The 16,952-nt window shown below is 40.7% G+C and overlaps 1 protein-coding gene and 1 long non-coding RNA gene across 2 annotated transcripts; one reads left to right on the top strand and one right to left on the bottom strand.

The window, feature by feature from the left end:
• The first annotated feature begins 288 nt into the window (after nucleotides 1-288).
• On the top strand, nucleotides 289-2,733 carry LOC121358786. The gene is made up of 4 exons (XR_005955951.1): nucleotides 289-444; nucleotides 2,002-2,046; nucleotides 2,299-2,382; nucleotides 2,494-2,733. It is a non-coding gene; the product is annotated as an uncharacterized LOC121358786 (long non-coding RNA).
• Nucleotides 2,283-16,890, bottom strand: CEBPZ (CCAAT enhancer binding protein zeta). The gene is made up of 16 exons (XM_041477238.1): nucleotides 16,732-16,890; nucleotides 14,858-16,374; nucleotides 13,467-13,698; nucleotides 12,977-13,151; nucleotides 12,533-12,621; nucleotides 12,034-12,087; nucleotides 11,249-11,351; nucleotides 10,228-10,296; nucleotides 9,021-9,087; nucleotides 7,690-7,790; nucleotides 6,293-6,350; nucleotides 5,045-5,253; nucleotides 3,999-4,082; nucleotides 3,493-3,554; nucleotides 3,325-3,406; nucleotides 2,283-2,594 (listed from the first exon to the last, which is right to left on the bottom strand). Exons 1-16 carry the CDS (start codon nucleotides 16,888-16,890, stop codon nucleotides 2,455-2,457), a joined length of 3,201 nt encoding a protein of 1,066 aa, XP_041333172.1. The 3' UTR covers nucleotides 2,283-2,454.
• Nucleotides 16,891-16,952: the final 62 nt, after the last annotated feature.

Raw genomic sequence — 16,952 nt, 5'->3', positions numbered from 1 at the left:
CACCTGGCGTTAGTAACCTCTCCCTAGGTCTGACATTATTGAAGCATATCGAGCCCAAGACCTTAACAAGGCCATTCTACCGATATAAGTCATTTGTATTTCCAACACCTGGCCATCACTTAGCGCTCGCCTGTTACCCGCTACCTGCCTCAGGATTAATGTCTTTTCTCGTTGATTAGGCCGGATATACAACAAAGCCCGCCCTTGCCTGACCGGATTTTTACACAGCTCATATTTCGCACCGCTCGCCGCCGGGCGGCCTCAGCGGCCGGGCCGCGGCCATGACGGGCCCGTGAGGCCGAGCAGCGGCGGCGCCTGCGCAGCGCGGCGGAAGGCGCCGAGCCGCGGCCATGGCGCGGCGCGTCCTGAAGGGGCTGCTGCTGCTGGAGGCGGCGGGGCTGCTCGGCGCCCTCCTGCTCTACCGCGCCATGGACCGCAGCCAAGGTGCGGCGGGGCGGGCGGGGGCCGCGGGGAGGGCAGAGGAGGCTCCTCCGCGCGGGGGCCGCCGGCGGTGCCCGCGGAACACCGCGCACCGCCCGGGTTGTGTTAGGAAATCCTGCCATGTGGGGTCAGGAGTTGGGCTCGGGTGAGTGCAGGCGCACAGGGCTGGCTCGCTGGCCCTAGGGTTTACCTCTGAAGAACGAGCTGCTGTTGCAGTTTTACAACCCCAAGCCCGCGAGCAGTCCTTCGCGGGGCAGCACGCCACCACGCCAGGAACAGGGAGGCATCCTGCGCGGTTTTATGGTAGCAGCACCGGGCCAGATAAGGATTTGAAAGGGAGAGAGGCTGGCCGCAAATGAGGCAGGAATGCATCGGTCCTATTTCAGGTATCTGGTGTTGAGCCCTGAAGGGATGTCCGGGCTGTGTCTGGGTCTCGCAGCCTTTGCGATTTGACATTTCCCAGGCTGAGGACAGACCCGGCTGGCAGGAGGCACCAGCGCTGTCTCCTGGATTATTTATCTTCAGTCCCTCAGGTCTCTTATACTTAGGACTCGGTGCCCAGGTAACACAGAAAGAATAAGCAAAGCACCAGTTTGGTTACTACAGGGATGTTTGCTCTGCACAGCAGCAGCCTTACTTTGCATGCAGGGCTCTGGAGGGTGCAGCACTGGTTACAGACCTGTGTCCCTTCGGGAAAAGAGCCTGTCCTGCTACCTGCAGGGTCAGGGCAAGCCAAAAGGCAGCTGCTGCGTTGGCTGGGAGGGCAAGAATCCACCCATTTCAGCAGTGGTCTTCATGCCAAGTACAAGCTGAGCTTCACCTTCACATCAGTTTGCATTTGTTTTCCAGGATCCAGATGATGTCAGGCTGTTAAATTTCAGCCATCTTTGCATTTTTATTAGAAAATACATGTAACAAAAATATGGAGAACAGATGTTTTCTGCCTATTTTAACTTGATGTTTGGCGTCCATCTTTGGGATTTTTTCTCCTCTTTTGCAATTCTTATATGCATTTGCATATTCTATGTAATTGTAGTTCCATAAGGTACAGTGGGCTAATCTAAGAGCTCAGTGAACTCAGAGTCTGAGGCTTTTACTGGTTTCTTTGTGTTAGTACTAGAACGGTTAACATCCTTTTACAAGATGCTGTAAATAATTAACAGCATAAACCTGTTGTGATTTTCTACTGGGTTGTCAGAGTGGCCCACAGAATGATACAGTGAACATCTACATCTGTACAAAGAAACAAAATTTCCCTGGCTTTATCTGCATGTCAGTCTATGAGAAGCATGCAGCTTCCTGTGAATCGTAGGACTTGGTTATCACAATTGTGAGGAAGCTCAGAAATTACTGTGATGATGGGGCTACACATATGAGTAACCTGAACAGTCTCTGAAATTATTTTTAAAAAACAAATTCCTATCACATTATTTAATGGTGGCTGTAACTAAAGAGCCCAAAGAAATTTTGATAAACCAACTCTAGTTAGAAAAATAGTGCATTTAATTATTCGTCTTAATATATGCTGGGAAAGTAACTGTGATTTATCTCTCTTGTCAGATTTCAGATACACAATGCAGAGGAGGTTTCCATCAATTCTGGAAGGTGGGTTTGTAGTTGTTGGCTTCAGAAGGATGGCTGAAGCTTCTGTTGCATCTTAATATAGACAACTGATCTTAGGATGGCTTAAACCTTTCCCCAGGAGACAGCTGCAGAAGTTTTTATTGTTAAGGCATGGCTGGAGTGTCAGACTGTTGGATAGAGATCTCAGAGCTGGACTGAGTAAAACCAGCCACAAAGAGGCTGCTCGTCAGGTATGTCTAACTTAGAGCTGACATGGATTTTCCTGTTTTTCAGTTTATTACAAATCCAATGAGCGGTCTGGAATTCATGGCATAAGGGAGAATGACCAGATGACATGGTTAAGCAGCAAGAACTGAAGTAAGAAAGATGTGTGATTAAATAAAAAAATATTTAAGAATAATTATTTTTTAAATGTCCACATCAAGACGTTCATCGTCTTGATTTCTTGCCTTTGTACTTGTTTTTCAGCCCTCTGTGCCTGAACTGTTTCTTCTTTTTGATTATGCTTTTCACATCCCTGTTGTGAAGCCACTTGTCACGCTCTATTTCCCACTGGATCTGTTTGACATCTGTAGGAAGAAAGATGAGAATTTAGGAGCCAATGGATACCTCTGACCATGATGTGGCGTACAGAGCAATCATATAAAAGTTAAAACTTGACTACTGTATTTATAAAAGTTAATAAAGTGCCAACTGCCTTTTTTTTTTCTGAGAAAGCTGTGGTTTTTTTCATTTCATATAACAAACCCTACCATCTCAAGAGTTTTAGACATTGCTTTGTATTTTACTAATGCTAGACACACTTGCGTTAGCAGCAGTGTTTATTCAACCTGCATATACACATGTGGTTCCTTAGAATTACTTTGGGAAAACTACTTGCTGCTTCACTGATACTGCAAGGAGACAGTCCAATAGGTGGGTAAAGACAGCAATAATACCTTAATGCCTTCCCCTTCCAAGGAATCAAGGACACTTTACCTGAGCAGAATTCACACAAATTCGTGACAAAGAGCATCCTGCCTTTCCCTGTTCACAGTGTGAGAGAGCCAACGACAGCTTCTCCCTCTTTTCTGAAGCCTTACGCACTCCACTACTCCCACTTAATATTTAGCACTGGGCATCTCTTGTCACCAGAGAAAACTGTCACATCTTACTGATGCTGAGTTACTGTCCCTGCTGTGTGTGGTTTCTGAGCCTGTGTTCCAGTTAAAGGTGGTTCATCCTTTCACATACAGAACCTGAAGGGAATGAAGTGAACTTCAGCATTCCAACTGCCTGCTACTTGCAGCGTGTACTTACTCGCATTATCCCTGTTGGCCATGGCGTTCATTCCGATATTGTCAAACTTAGAGCCAGCATTTTCATCCAGCAGATAGCCAAACTTGAAAGAGAGAAATTTTAGTATTCTGTCACAAAACAACAAGTGAAATGCTTGATCACTTTTTGTTAAGCACTGATCAAACTCACCTCTTCTGCAGATGCCAGGATACCAGCATCTTGGAGTTTTCTCTTCTTTCCTCGGCTGGATCCTTCAAACAAAGAGTATTACTCTTATGAGACACAACTTCGAGTTCCCAAAGACAGTAAAACAAAGTTTTACCATGTTTTAAATGTTTAGAATTTTTTTCTTTATGAGATTATCTGAATTAGCTATGTTGGAAATCTTCGTTCCCCACCTCCCCTAAAAGGAAAAAAAGAGTTTCCAACCAAGAAATAAATAGCACAAATCAGGTGTAACAGATGCACAGAGCACCAGTACAACTTCATCCTTCAAAATTTCTTCTTCAATCTCCTCAAATCTCTTCAGATTATTACTCTGAATTATGCTGGCTGGGGACAACCTCCTTTTAATTTATGGTTTATTCAAATCTGACCCTAGATCCAAAATGTGATAATCTACTGTAGTAAATCCCTCTGCAAAGGTTTTTGGACTATTTTATTTCTATTAAGCTTTCATGTCAGTGTTTTCTTACCTTCCAGTGATCCCGCAAAATTCATATCTTTCTTTTTCTTGCCCTTTTTACTGACGGATTTCAGTTGCTTGTCATTGTTTGAGTCTGACAGGAAAAAACCCAAATATATCAGTCTTCAATTTTCACACCATGTACAAGTATTTGAAGTACAGCAGAGACTAAAATTCCTTTCTAGGCATATTTGTCATAATGGTCCAAGTCTTTAAAAGGCAGTGCACACACGCAAATCTAGCATTTCCTCAAGCTAGACCATTAAAAATTGGTCTTTAGTGTGCTGTTCTTTATGTTGTTTCCACAGCACCAGAAGGGAATGATACTATGATACATAAAATACAAAAGCTAAAAGCAAACATTAGGTGAACCTCGAATGTCTACATGGTAAGTTTGGTGAAATAATAATCTCATTAAAGATTGTGTTAACAACTATGAACAGTTTACCTCCTCTACCCTCAGTCATCTTCCTGTGACCTTTAGTTATTCATTGAAATACTCCATTAATCTCTGCTTTTCCAACCACATGCACTGTAGTCTATGTAAACTGTGCTTTTCAGGTGAAAAAATAAAACCATGCAGGTACAAGAACCAGTTACTACTCCAGTGGTAATAAAAACTTGAGTGCATAGCTGTATTACAAAAGTAAGCTGTTACCTGTGATACAGCCATTTCAATAACAGTTACTTCATCTAAAAAAATCAGCATTAACTATTGTCTAAAGAAATAGAAAAATTATCAATGTTTATTATCAGATTTTTTTCCTCCTTGAGCTCTTTTAACATTTCTGCCTACTGAAGCCAGTTATTTGTGTATAAATTTTCAGAATGAAAGAAACATTTGGAAGTTTTTGATGCCTAATTCCCACTCTCACCTAGGAGATTGTGCCTGGAAATGCTTAAGACTTCATTGTACAGAGAAAGACTTGTCATTTCCTTGCCTAAAAGCCAAAATTCCCACCTAGATAACTAAACTGGAATTTGCCTATGTAGATATTAGATAACCGATTTTTAAAGCTTTTTCTTCTTGTTTTTCAGTAACAAATGGCACTTTACCTAGGTCATCATCATCTTCAGACACATCCATAAATACACCTCCCTCTTCATCCATATCCTCTTCAAAGTCTTCCTCCATACTTCCTAAGGAGACTTCCTCATCATCCAGATCACTGAAGTCATCTTCATCATCAGAATCCTCCCAGTCAGCACCAGATCCATCACCACCTTGGCCTTTCTTGCCGCCTTTGGGATTTTTTTTTATGTTACTAAAAGAAGATGTAACAAGCTTAGCACTCCATCTGGAAAAATACTGTTTGCATCTAGATGACATCTATCTACTGGCAAACACTATGTGAGTAAAGTTCAACATCATTGCAAACTACTGCAAATGTAAGCTGTGACCTAAAATATAAATATTATATACTCAGGTATGTTTTCAACATAAGTATAGGCAGTTGTGTTATAAAAGTCAACCATTTTAAGAAGTTCTGGAGAGAATCCTATTCTGAAATTAGCAAAAATGACAGCTTGAGTATTTTATCTCCTCTATGTGTTTGCTCCTTTTCAGAAAATCTTTTCTGTAAAACACACACTGCTCTATTAAACACTAGTCAAGATCACAAAAATGTTTCAGGTTTCACTAGGAGTTTAGATTTTAATTCTGGTGTTGCCTCAAGGGGAAAAAGTCTCTGTGCAAATTCAGATGCTGCATTATAAATAATTTGAGTAAAATAGAAGCTGCTTAATCATTTACAATTGGACTCTATGAACCTAAAGGTCCCTTCCCACCTAAACGATGCTATGACTAATGGAAGTGCTGACTGCAGGAGAACTGAAAGCTCTGAGCTCTGTGACTCTGGATCTCACAAAGCTGATTAACTGTGTTAGGTCCAGTTACAGCCAGTACTTATGGCAGCAGTGCCATAATGCCTCATTCTGCTTCCTTTTGTACTTCGTAATTCTCAAATAGAAACCTGAGGCAATGAAAAACGAGATTTTACACTGCTTACTGGGCCACTCCATTGTATAAAATAAACAATTAATTAATTAATTAAGACAATCCGATACTACAGATCTTATTTAAGGACTATAAGCATCCCAAAGTCATCCTTATGGGACTATTACAGGACATGCAGAAAACCTGCATTACTCAGTGTAAATCTGATATTGCTGATTTTGCTGATATTGTGGATTTTTTGCAAGGTGATATTCTAAATTCTTCTGAAAAGGTCTATCTAGTTTCACACAGTAAAACTCTATACATATATTAAGACAAGAGGAGTAAGAACTAATCTGAAGTCTTACCCAGCAAAATCAAGGTCATCCTGGCCAACAACAGCATTATCAGCAGCTTCAAAAGTATCTAGGGAGAAAAAAAATGCTGTTACTACAAAAAAATATGCAAGTCGTCGCATCCAGCAAACACATGGACTTGTTGGAGCAAGTCCAGAGGAGGGCCACAAAGACAACCAGAGAGCTGGAGCACCTCTCCTAGTATTGAAGTTGTTCAGCCTGGAGAAGAGGAGGCTTTGGGGTGACCTTACTGTGGCCTTCCAGCACCTAAAAGATGCTACAAGAGAGCTGCTACAAGCCCTTCTTTCCAAGGGCATGTAGTGACAGCACAAGGAGGAATGGCTTCAAACTGAAAGAGTTTAGATTAGGTATTAGGAAAAAATTCTTCACTGTGAGGGTAGTAAGGCACTAGAACAGGCTGCCCAGAGAAGCTGTGGATGCCCCATCCCTGAAAGTTCAAGGCCGGGTAGGATGGAGCTCTGAGCAACCTGTCTTGTGGAAGGTGTCCCTGCCCGTGGCAGGAGGGGTGGAATGAGATGATGTTTAAGGTCCCTTCCAACCCAAGCTATTCTATGATTCTAGCATTGCAAAACATCTAATTTTCAGATCATTATTTTAAGCTTCTGAATTTATGAAGAAAATTCTCATCAGAAATACTAATAAAAAACAAATGCAATTAGTAACAGATTCTTGTCATAACTAAGACCACATTAATTGAGTCACTAATAACCCTGATTAAAGAATATAGAATTATCTCAAAACACTGTATAAAACAGTTATGGAGAGTTAACTGGATTTTTTTTAATACATATAAGTAAAATTTGAAATGGACATTAAAATGGACATTTTCTGGTACACTAACAAATTTAAATTCTGGAGCAAATCACACACTAATTCCAAAGCAAAGTACATGCTCCAGGAAGAGCTAAGGCTACTGCAGAAGTTTGCCAGTGACGTTCCTAAACTCACAACCTCATGAAAGACGTTAGAAACTATGGGAGAAACCGTAAGCAAGACTGAAAAAGGCCCAGCAGTAAAGAAAAAGTAGAGACAAATGTTACATGCTGTTAGAAAAGGTCACTCAGGCTACATTAGGAAAAGAACAAAGGGGCATGAACAGGCACTCATCAGTGTAAGCTCAAAATCAGACAACTTCCAGCCACTCAAACAAGCTGAGCACTACACTGGTGGGAGCAAGGCCTCTTTTCCAAACAGCACCCACGTGGCTCACATAGCAGGAACTGCTGTCGGCAGTAGCACAAGGAACAACTGGAAACCAAGTTTTCTCCCACTCCCTTATTCCTGTATCTGGTTCTTTTACACAATATGAACTATAAAAAGGATAAATTAGTAATTTGAAAAATGTGGGAATACTGGGATAGTTACTGCAAGGAAGAACACAGCCTTACCTAAGACTCTTTCAAATTCATCATCATCCACATCTTCCACACTTTCTTCATCATCCAGACGCTTTTGTTTCTCTCTCTTCTTATCAAACTTCGAATAAAATCTGAAATAATATATTGCTCTCAGACACAAAATTACAGGGGATTATCTTTATGACTTTTTAATTACAAAATCTGCACATTGTTTCCCATGTATGTTGCCAGTTGAAAACTATAAGTGATGGTTTCAAACACATCTAAAATCAAAAGACTTGTACTTCCTTTGTTTTGTAAAAAATCAGTCATTACTGCAATATTTAAAACAATGGAATTTCACTAGCCAAAAGTGGCAGAAGTTATTTTTAACATAATGAATTTATCAAAGAGCACAACAAAGATGTCAAAATCTGCCTCAGACTAAGAAGGAAGAAAGGATCAAATTCAACTTGAATGTAATTGGGAAAAAATAAAGAAGACATTCACCAATTAAGTTTTATCAAATTTTCTCACATAGCCCTCTTCTATTGGATCTTAGTTTTATCTTCTGTCAGCCATTTTCACCTTCATTTCATGTTAAAGAACCACCAAACACGGAAGGCAATTTTGACCACATACAAAAGAGTACTTTGTACAGAAGACTTCAAATGTGTAATCTCATTTTCAGCCATCTCCCATGTAACAATACTGTTAACTTTTCAGATGGGCATGTTTTTAAGATGCTTTTCTTCAATCTCGAAACCAACACGACTATTTTATTTATTTAGTAGTAGTATATTCCTCAATATTATAGCATCAGTTAATTTATAATAAATCAAGTTAATTCAAACAATAATTTCCTAAGGAGACACAGGTAATCAGTATTTTGATCTAATAAAAACACATCTTTGCCAAATGCATATCACATCAATTTTAGTACTACAACTGCATTTTTAGTAATAATCTCAAAGGAACAGGAAGAACTATAAGTAATAAAAATCTAAATACTCTAAAAAGTAGCTCCTCTGACTTTCTTTTGCTTTGTTCCATTCTCATAAGCTTTGATGCTAGTAACGTAAACAAGCTATATTCCAGCTTTTATTACTTAAGGCTTCTCTATTGTAATATCAGTTTACTTAATTTACTTAAACTACAAGCCCCAATTGCCTTTCTTCATAGGTGATATCCTTTCCTAAGCGCTTTTGGCAAATGTTAAAATTATATCCAAGAAAAGCACTATCATCTCAAATAGTTCAAAATAAACAAAATTTGCAAATACTTGAAATACCAGAGAGTACTTTAAAAATGCAGTGAGTTTTAATGGCAGTGCATTAAAAAAAACACACACTTAAAATGAATGTTCACAAGTATTCCATTACCTGTGAAAGAACACTTCATCCACTGGGATTTTGCTTTCATCTTTGGCCCGGAATTCCTTACTGTTGACTGCAAAAACAAAAAAAGAACTGATTTTTACCCCAAGCTGAAATGCTGGTTATTCTTTCCAGAGGCTAAGCAGCACACACAGACAGAAGCAGACACATGGTGTCATCCATTCAATAATGTGGAGCTTATCTGAAAACCTCTTCAAACACAGAAAGCAGTTTTGACCATATACAAAAGAGTACTTTGTACAGAAGACTTCAAACGTGTAATCTCAGTTTCAGCCATCTCCAATGTAACAATACTGTAAACTTTTCAGACAGGGGCAGGTTTTCAAGATGCTTTTCTTTAATCTTGAGACTTACACCACTATTTTATTTATTTATTAATAGTATATTCCTCAGGACAGAAGTGCTCCTAAATTGCTCCTTCAACTCAGATAAACTAAAAAATGTGACAAAGTGAGTAGGCTAAAATTTCTATTTTCAGCTTTAACAGCTGTAAAACCAGCCATAAAAGTACATCAGTACTTACTAATCTGCATAACTAAAACTTCTTTGCAACACAAAAGACCCAAAGCTGGTGAAAAAGCACATCCCTGGGAATGCTACAGAGATACTGCCAGTACCTCTTCTGTCCTCAAGCATGTTTTACTGATAGTTTGCTCTGTTTTCTTAACTGCTGGTTCTTAAACTAAATCCTACTCTGGATTTTTGGAAACAGTGGGACTGGACAAAAGGCACCTTATTTCTGGAGGCAGGAAGACTCTTAGCAAAATAACAGTGCTAACAACATCCTAACAACAGCTGCAGCTGTGGCATTGTATGGAGCAATCCATATCATTTAAGGAAAGAACTTAATGTGATTTAAATAATTATATAGATCCATTTTTCTGGTATTTTAAGTCATTTTTCAACCATAATAAACAGAATAAAAATGGCTATAAAATACGTGACTTTCTCTACAAAATTTTTTCTACAAATGATTCAATAGATCCAAAGTTCCATCTGTGAAGATTCCATCCATCCTTACAAGATGAGGTCTGATCCTGAACATCAGGCATGACCACTGCACTCCTGATGGATGGCACTTTCTTTTATTGCTAAGACAAACGGTATAGATGGTACGGATGACACATCTACATCAACCAACCAAGGATTTTTTAGTCACCATAATCTTAACTGATTTAAGGGGCAGACTTACCTGCAAGATTCTGCATATCCTTCATAAACTGCTTCTTCTTCGGCTGCATTACCACACTGCTGGTGTTTTCTGCATCAGAATATAAATCAGAGAGAATTTTGATTTTATGACTATTGATACGGAACTGTTAGGAGCAGCTATCAGACCAGTGGGTTGTGCTGCCATCCATAATGACCTCAAGAGGCTGGAGAAATGGGCTGACAGAAACCCCCTGCAGTTTAACAAGGGGAAGGGTGTAGCCATGATATTATGAAAAATCCTTTGCTGGGATTTTTCCTCTACTGACACAAACCTCCTGCAGTTTAACAAGGGGAAGGGCAGTTCTGCACTGAAGGAGGAGCAACCCCAGGTACCAGTACACACTGGGAGCTGCGCAGCTGGAAAGCAGCTTGGCTAAGAACACCCTGGTGGTCCTTGTGGACACCCAGGTGACTGTGAGCCAACACTGTGTCCCTGCAGCAAAGAAGGCAGATGGTTTTCCTGGCATTTGTTAGACCACACTTGGAGCCCTGTGCCCAGGTCTGGGCTCTCCAGTATAAGGCAGACATGGGCATACTAGAGAGAATTAAGTGATGGGTCACTAACTTGATGAAGGAGACTCCGCCTGAACACCTGGAAACACCTTTTCACTGTGAGCACAACTGTGCATTGGCACAGGTTGCACAGCAGTGGAGTCTTCTCTCTTGGAGACATTCAAAAGCCATCTGGAAAGTCTGCTCTAAGTGTCTCTGCTTGAGCCCATGACTTCACAGGTCCCTTCTAGCATTCTGTAGTGTTTACATCTCCCCATGCCTTGCTTATTCCTGCAAAGTGAGCAGTTCCGCACTGTGGGTGTGAGGGGCAGCAGGATGTGACTGTCACCTGGTTCTGGGTTGCAGACACCTCTCCTGCAGCCCTGAAGACAGATCCCACTCCTCTGTTCCACCACATGCACCCCACATATTTGACAAGGCCAATCTGAGAGAATGATAAGTCAGACAGCAGCTATAATCAAGATCACGTGGTACAGAGAAGTGCCTACCTTTGCCTTTGCTGAGCTTGGGGTTTCTGTACACAAAACGATCCAAGAATCTCATTAACGTGAAATCCTGCAAAGGGTCACCGGAGTACTGAATGTGATTTCCCTGAAAGAGGGAAAAAGCCAAAAACCATTAAGGTCTTGATTTTAAAGACATCATCTAAACATAGAGGACTCAATCAGTTCAAAAACATTAAAACATACTTTAAAAAGATAAAGACTTGGGGATGCTATACCACATAACCCTGATCAGGTTCTCCTTTTTGCAATTTCACTATTTGCTTAACTAAACCACAATTCCTTTGCTTTGTTTCAGTGACAAACTGCCTTGCAATGTACTGTGCTAACAGCAGTTAATACTCAACATCATTTCAATACCAATTTCAATATCTAAATATTTCAATATTCAAATGAAAAATAAACATTTTAAATACGTATTTGTGAAAGTTGGAGTGGTTTTGGCATACAACAGTATTTAAAAAAGAATTTGTTCCTGTAGTAGTTTCCCATATTTAAAAAAAAATAAATAGATACAAAAAAACTCTAATAAAGCTTTAAGAATCGTAATATCTACATTTCCGCAAAATTAAAACTTTAGTAAGCAGTTTGCCTTACACACAACATTGTAATTCCATTAAAAGCTTGGCATTTGAGAGTATGATAGAGTTCTGCAGAGCTGCTAGTTACCCACAAGTGCAAGGAGACTTCATAAAGTATTTTTCAAATGGCAAAAGACATCTGACATAAAATATCAAACTTTAAAGCAACAAGCTAGCAAAAGCACTTACTTCTAGAATTGTTTTTGCAAACAGGGCCACAGATGGATGAAAATGTTCAGAAAGCTGAAAAACATGAGTCATTAATTTATTTCTAATTAAAAAATATGTTGTAAGACCACTCTGTGACTTACCAAATAACACATACACATAGTAATGCAAGGTTGATGAAGCACCTTAACAACTGAAGAACGTCAAGTTCTAGTCTTTTTTTGCATTAAATACATTTTCACTTACAATTTTATTTAAGTCAACACTGAAAAGCTTTAATGATCAAAGCTAAGATCCAATAGTCAAAAAATATAATTATTTTCCAAATCTCCACTCTAAAAATTTCTATTCCCTACTCAAGAATATTAGTATTGTATGGAACATATACAAGCTTTAAAATGAACAAAGTGTCAGCATTAACCTTTCTGTTGTTACTTCAAGAATAACCAAGTTCTTTTCTCTCTCTTCATATAAGGGCCACACTTTTCAACTCAACAACAACAATTCAAGAATGTCCCACCTTCTTCAGTTCCCAAAGGCTTGTACTTTCAGCACCACAATATAAAGGACTTCGGTGCATAGGATCATAGGAAGCTTCACTCTTCCTGCCTGTGGGGTGGAGGGGAGCAAAACAAATTTTCTCAGGCAACTTTACAGGAGTATTATCCTCATTCCCCCATAACAGTAATGCTGCCCATCACTCCCAGCTGGACAGGCCAGGGGTTCATCTGGCACCAGGAAAAGGCTGTATTCAGCTGCCCTTCACAGTGAAATACAGCAGTCAAGAGTCTTTTCATTACTGCTGAGGTAACAGATAAATTGCTCTGACTGGTTGCCTTCAACCAAACTTCAATTTAAAAAGTAAAATAATGTTTTAATCATTTAATCTTACAACAACTCTTGACCAACATGTCCCTGTTATGGACTCTTAGCTGTTAAAGTATGTATTTTCTTGCTGATTTACCTCCCATATTCAGATGATGCACCCACGAGGCTGATGAGTTTGAATTGTTTGTTTTAGCAGAACTTTCCACTGTACTTCTCTTTTCATCTTCTACTTCTTTGTCAGCATCCACAAATTTTTCCTCATCCTCTTCAGCCTCCTCATGATCCTTAAAGCACTCTTCATCATCTGACCCCTAAAAATCAAAAAACATTAGCAAACAACTTTTTCTTTCCATATTTACTCTGATTTTTTAGAAAAATGCACATAAAATTCTTGAGCTACTTAAAAAAAATTAAACAAATGATGGTTGATGTTTAAGAAATACAGATTTTTGTCCTTGATATAGCACTTAAAATTGAACTTTACTGCTTAGAACACACAACTATAATGGTCCCTCCCCATCTTAGAAACATCTTAGCAAATGGTTACTAAAAAACAGGTTAGGAAAAGGTGCTTATGAAAACAGCTCTTATTGAAAAAGCAATGAGATAAAGAAATCATCTTATACCATGTGATCCTGTAACTGGACCCTTAACTCTGGTTTTACTTTCAGAAGCTCAGACAGAAGGTACAGGGTTCCACAAATGAAGGGTGGCATTTGTCCACAGGTGACTTGAAGCAGCCTCTTCACAAAGGCCTTCACACGCCGCAACACAACATCCGCCTTCAGAGACTTATAGACAAGATTTAGAAACATGGATGGCTTTGAGCATGTTGCTAAAGCAGGATCTAGAAGCTTCCTGTAGGGAACACAGGAGAAATTTTGCTGATTGTCACAATGCACACAGGAGAACAACTGCTATTAACAATTACCTACATTTTTCAGAGTGCCATATAAAAAACTAGTGACAGCTTGCTCCTCAGTACTCAAAACCATTAAGATTAATCCTGAACTGTCAAGAGCTGTGTAATATTTCTATATATATATATGAGACACTAAAGATTAAAAAAAACCGCAACAAACTGCCTTGGTAAAAAAAAAAATATTGCAAGAAAATAAAAAGAAACTGAGTTCAACTGAAAACAGTTTCAAAATTTGAGATACTCAGTGCTAAGAAACAAATCAGATTTGTTTATTTGTTTAAAAAAAGAAAGCAAATGGTTAAAAATCAGCGCACTTCACAATCAGATCAGACACTTGTACTGGCATTTTTGGCTCCAATTTTTTTCCAGGCTGCCAAGAGCAGTAAGGCCCTTAAATACATTGCACATTCTCAGGGAACCTGAATTCCCTTTTTAAAAAAACCAGTAACTTCCCCTTGGTCAGCTAACAGAAGCCTGTAAGGATCCTATAAAGAGTCTAAACCATCAGCTGGGACAAGAAAAAAAGCAATATTTTTATAACACAAGGCTTTCCAGCTACAGAAATTAAACCATTTTTAAATTTAAGATAATATTCCTCCTCCTCAAAATAAGGATAAAAAAAAATAAGATTTTTAAGGCTATTTACAGGCCTAATAATCTATAAAATTTAAGGTAATATTCCTCCTCCTCAAAATAAGGATAAAAAAAAATAAGATTTTTAAGGCTATTTACAGGCCTAATTTACAGGCCTAATTCCTTTACAGGCTAGTACCTGTAAAAGTGATTTCAGAAGGAGTAATTATCAATTAGTTTCAAATAACATCTGGAAGTAAACCAAGCCACCAGAAGAGTGACAAAGCATGAAATGCAGATATGTTCTCAGGACCTATCCCTATCTTTTGTTTTTATCCTCATGTTAAATCAAAGAAATCACATGCACTTTCTTCCAGCTCCTACAAAACATCAGGAATTTTAGCCAACGGAACACAAAACTAGCATGATCTTAAAAGCAAAGTGTTTCTACAACTTTAAATTAATGGTGACTACTTCTTAAAATGAAATTTTTTTATATAAAAATGCAAACCTGCCACTTACTTGTACAGTGCTGCATAGTACCTGTCCGATACAGTCTGCTGAGAGTCCATCACTTGGAACAGCAGCATCAGGGCCTGGACACTGGTACTGAAGTTCACAAGATGCAGAACTTTGAACAAGGTGTTCATTTGCTCTTTCACTTTCTCGTCACCAGTCTCAGCGTAAGGGTAAGCTCTGTTTACCCCACAAAGTAGAGCACTGAGCATTTTGGATTCAACGTCTTTTTTCTTTATACAGTTCCGGAAAAAGCAGAAGTACAAAGTTATCAGCTTGTTAGCCAGTGCACTTTCGTCATGACTGAGGACTATCTGATTTAGAAAGCAGATAGCATAATATTGAGTTTTCACATTGATGTTTGAGCGGTACAGAAGCCTCTCCACCTCACTGCACACTACTCCCTTCATATTTGGATGCTTGTGAAGTAAGGTCTCTAAAAGGTAAGAGGCTTTGGTGGCGATCTTGTTCTGAGGGTCACCCAGTTTATTCACCAGCAGAACCAGCAGAGCTTTCTCCTGCTCGGGCTTGTTACAGAGCAGCTCGTGGGAAACTGCCAGCGCTCGGGATTTCGTGGCTGTCAGACAATCGTGGCTCAGTGTTTCCAAGGCCTGCACGAACTCTGCTATCTGCAGCTTCAGGTGATGCTCAAAGTACCAGAGTATCAGCCGCCTGTCTCTTGAATCCTTGTTGCCACTCGACATCTGCACTATGTTGTTAAGCGGTCGCTGCGAGAAAGACCGCAGTTTTCGATTGTCTGGTAAGATGTCTGTAATGAGAAGCTCCTTGAAAGTGTCCAAAGCCATAAGACTCTGCTGCCTGCTGCCCTTCTTCTTTACAAGATTTATCAAGTTCTCAACAAACTGGAGACTGTGGACAGCACTGTCCTGGATGAGAAGGGTCATTGCTGCCATCCTGTCAGCCAAGGTACCCGAGGACACAACAGTTTTAATCCATGCAGAAGAGGCCCCCTTCTGATAGTCTGTCTTATTCTTAAACAGGTCTCTCTCGTGTTCATACAGCTTTTGGGCCAGGGCCTTATACTTGGACAAAAGTGTTTGATTCTGTGGCTCTGTAGAGAATTCATTGGTGTATTCTAGATCATACCACTTGCCCCCTGGTTTGATCAGGATTGCTTGCCTAGCGTGAAATTCAAAATCTTCTTCCAGCCTTTCCTTCTTTGCGGAAGGCTGCTGGCCCTGATCATCACCAGCCTGCTTCTTCTTGCTGTCTTTCACACTACTTGCCTTTTCCTTTCCTTTTTTTTCTTTTTTTCCCTCTGCTGAAGGATTAATTGTTTCCTTCTTGCTTTTCTCTTTCTTTGGAGGTTTCTCTTTCTCCCTGCTGCCACCATCATCCTCATCCCCCTCTACCACCAGGCAACTCTTTGCATATTTGTTGATCCCCAGGGAGCTGACGAATGCCTCCAGCTCCCCTTCCTTCAGGTCATCGATCGTGTCCTTCTTGCCTCCGTCCACCATCTCACTCTCCTCGTCCACGGCACACAGCATGAGGTAATCTTGCTGCGGAGACAGGGCACAGCTGTCACGGGGAGATCTGATACAAGGTTTGCCAAGACTCCCAAGGCTTCCCCACAGAATCCCAAAATTATTTGGGTTGGGACGGATCTTAAGGACCATCTAGTTCCAAACCCGCCTGCCATGGAATTTCCCCTAGACCAGGTTCCTCAGAGCACCATGAAGCCTGGCCTTGGGCACCTCCAGGGATGGGGCATCCACAAGTTCTCTGGGCAACCTGTCCCAGTGTCTCACCAGCCCCTGAGCAAGGAACTTGTTCCCAGCTCCTGCTCGCGTCCCGCAAGGGCCCGTCCCGGGAGGGGGGTCCCGGCCGCCACGTGCTCCCTCCCCCCGCTCCCTTACCTTGGTGCCGCCGAGGCGCAGCACCTCTTCCAGCGTGAACTCTCCCGCATCTCCGCCTTCTGCTTCTTCATCACCATCGTCGTCGCCCTCTTCCTCGCCGCTGTCGCCACCCGCCCTCCTCCGCTCCCCCACGCCGAAGTCCCAGAGCGCGGCCGCCATCACCGCCCGCCGGAAGCGCTGCCGCGCAGCCCCGTGACGCGCGTCCGGCCCGTGCCGCGGCC

Source organism: Pyrgilauda ruficollis, unplaced genomic scaffold, assembly GCF_017590135.1.
Source record: "Pyrgilauda ruficollis isolate IOZ18807 unplaced genomic scaffold, ASM1759013v1 scaffold4, whole genome shotgun sequence".
Classification (NCBI taxonomy): domain Eukaryota; kingdom Metazoa; phylum Chordata; class Aves; order Passeriformes; family Passeridae; genus Pyrgilauda; species Pyrgilauda ruficollis.
This window is presented reverse-complemented; position numbering and strand designations above follow the sequence as displayed.

Coding starts and splice junctions, on each gene's coding strand:
- CEBPZ (XM_041477238.1), bottom strand. CDS start 16,890: ATGGCGGCCGCGCTCTGGGACTTCGGCGTGGGGGAGCGGAGGAGGGCG. Junction 5,254..6,292: donor GATGACCTTGATTTTGCTGG/GTAAGACTTCAG, acceptor ATCTTCTTTTAG/TAACATAAAAAAAAATCCCA. Junction 4,083..5,044: donor TGAAGATGATGATGACCTAG/GTAAAGTGCCAT, acceptor TTTTCCTGTCAG/ACTCAAACAATGACAAGCAA.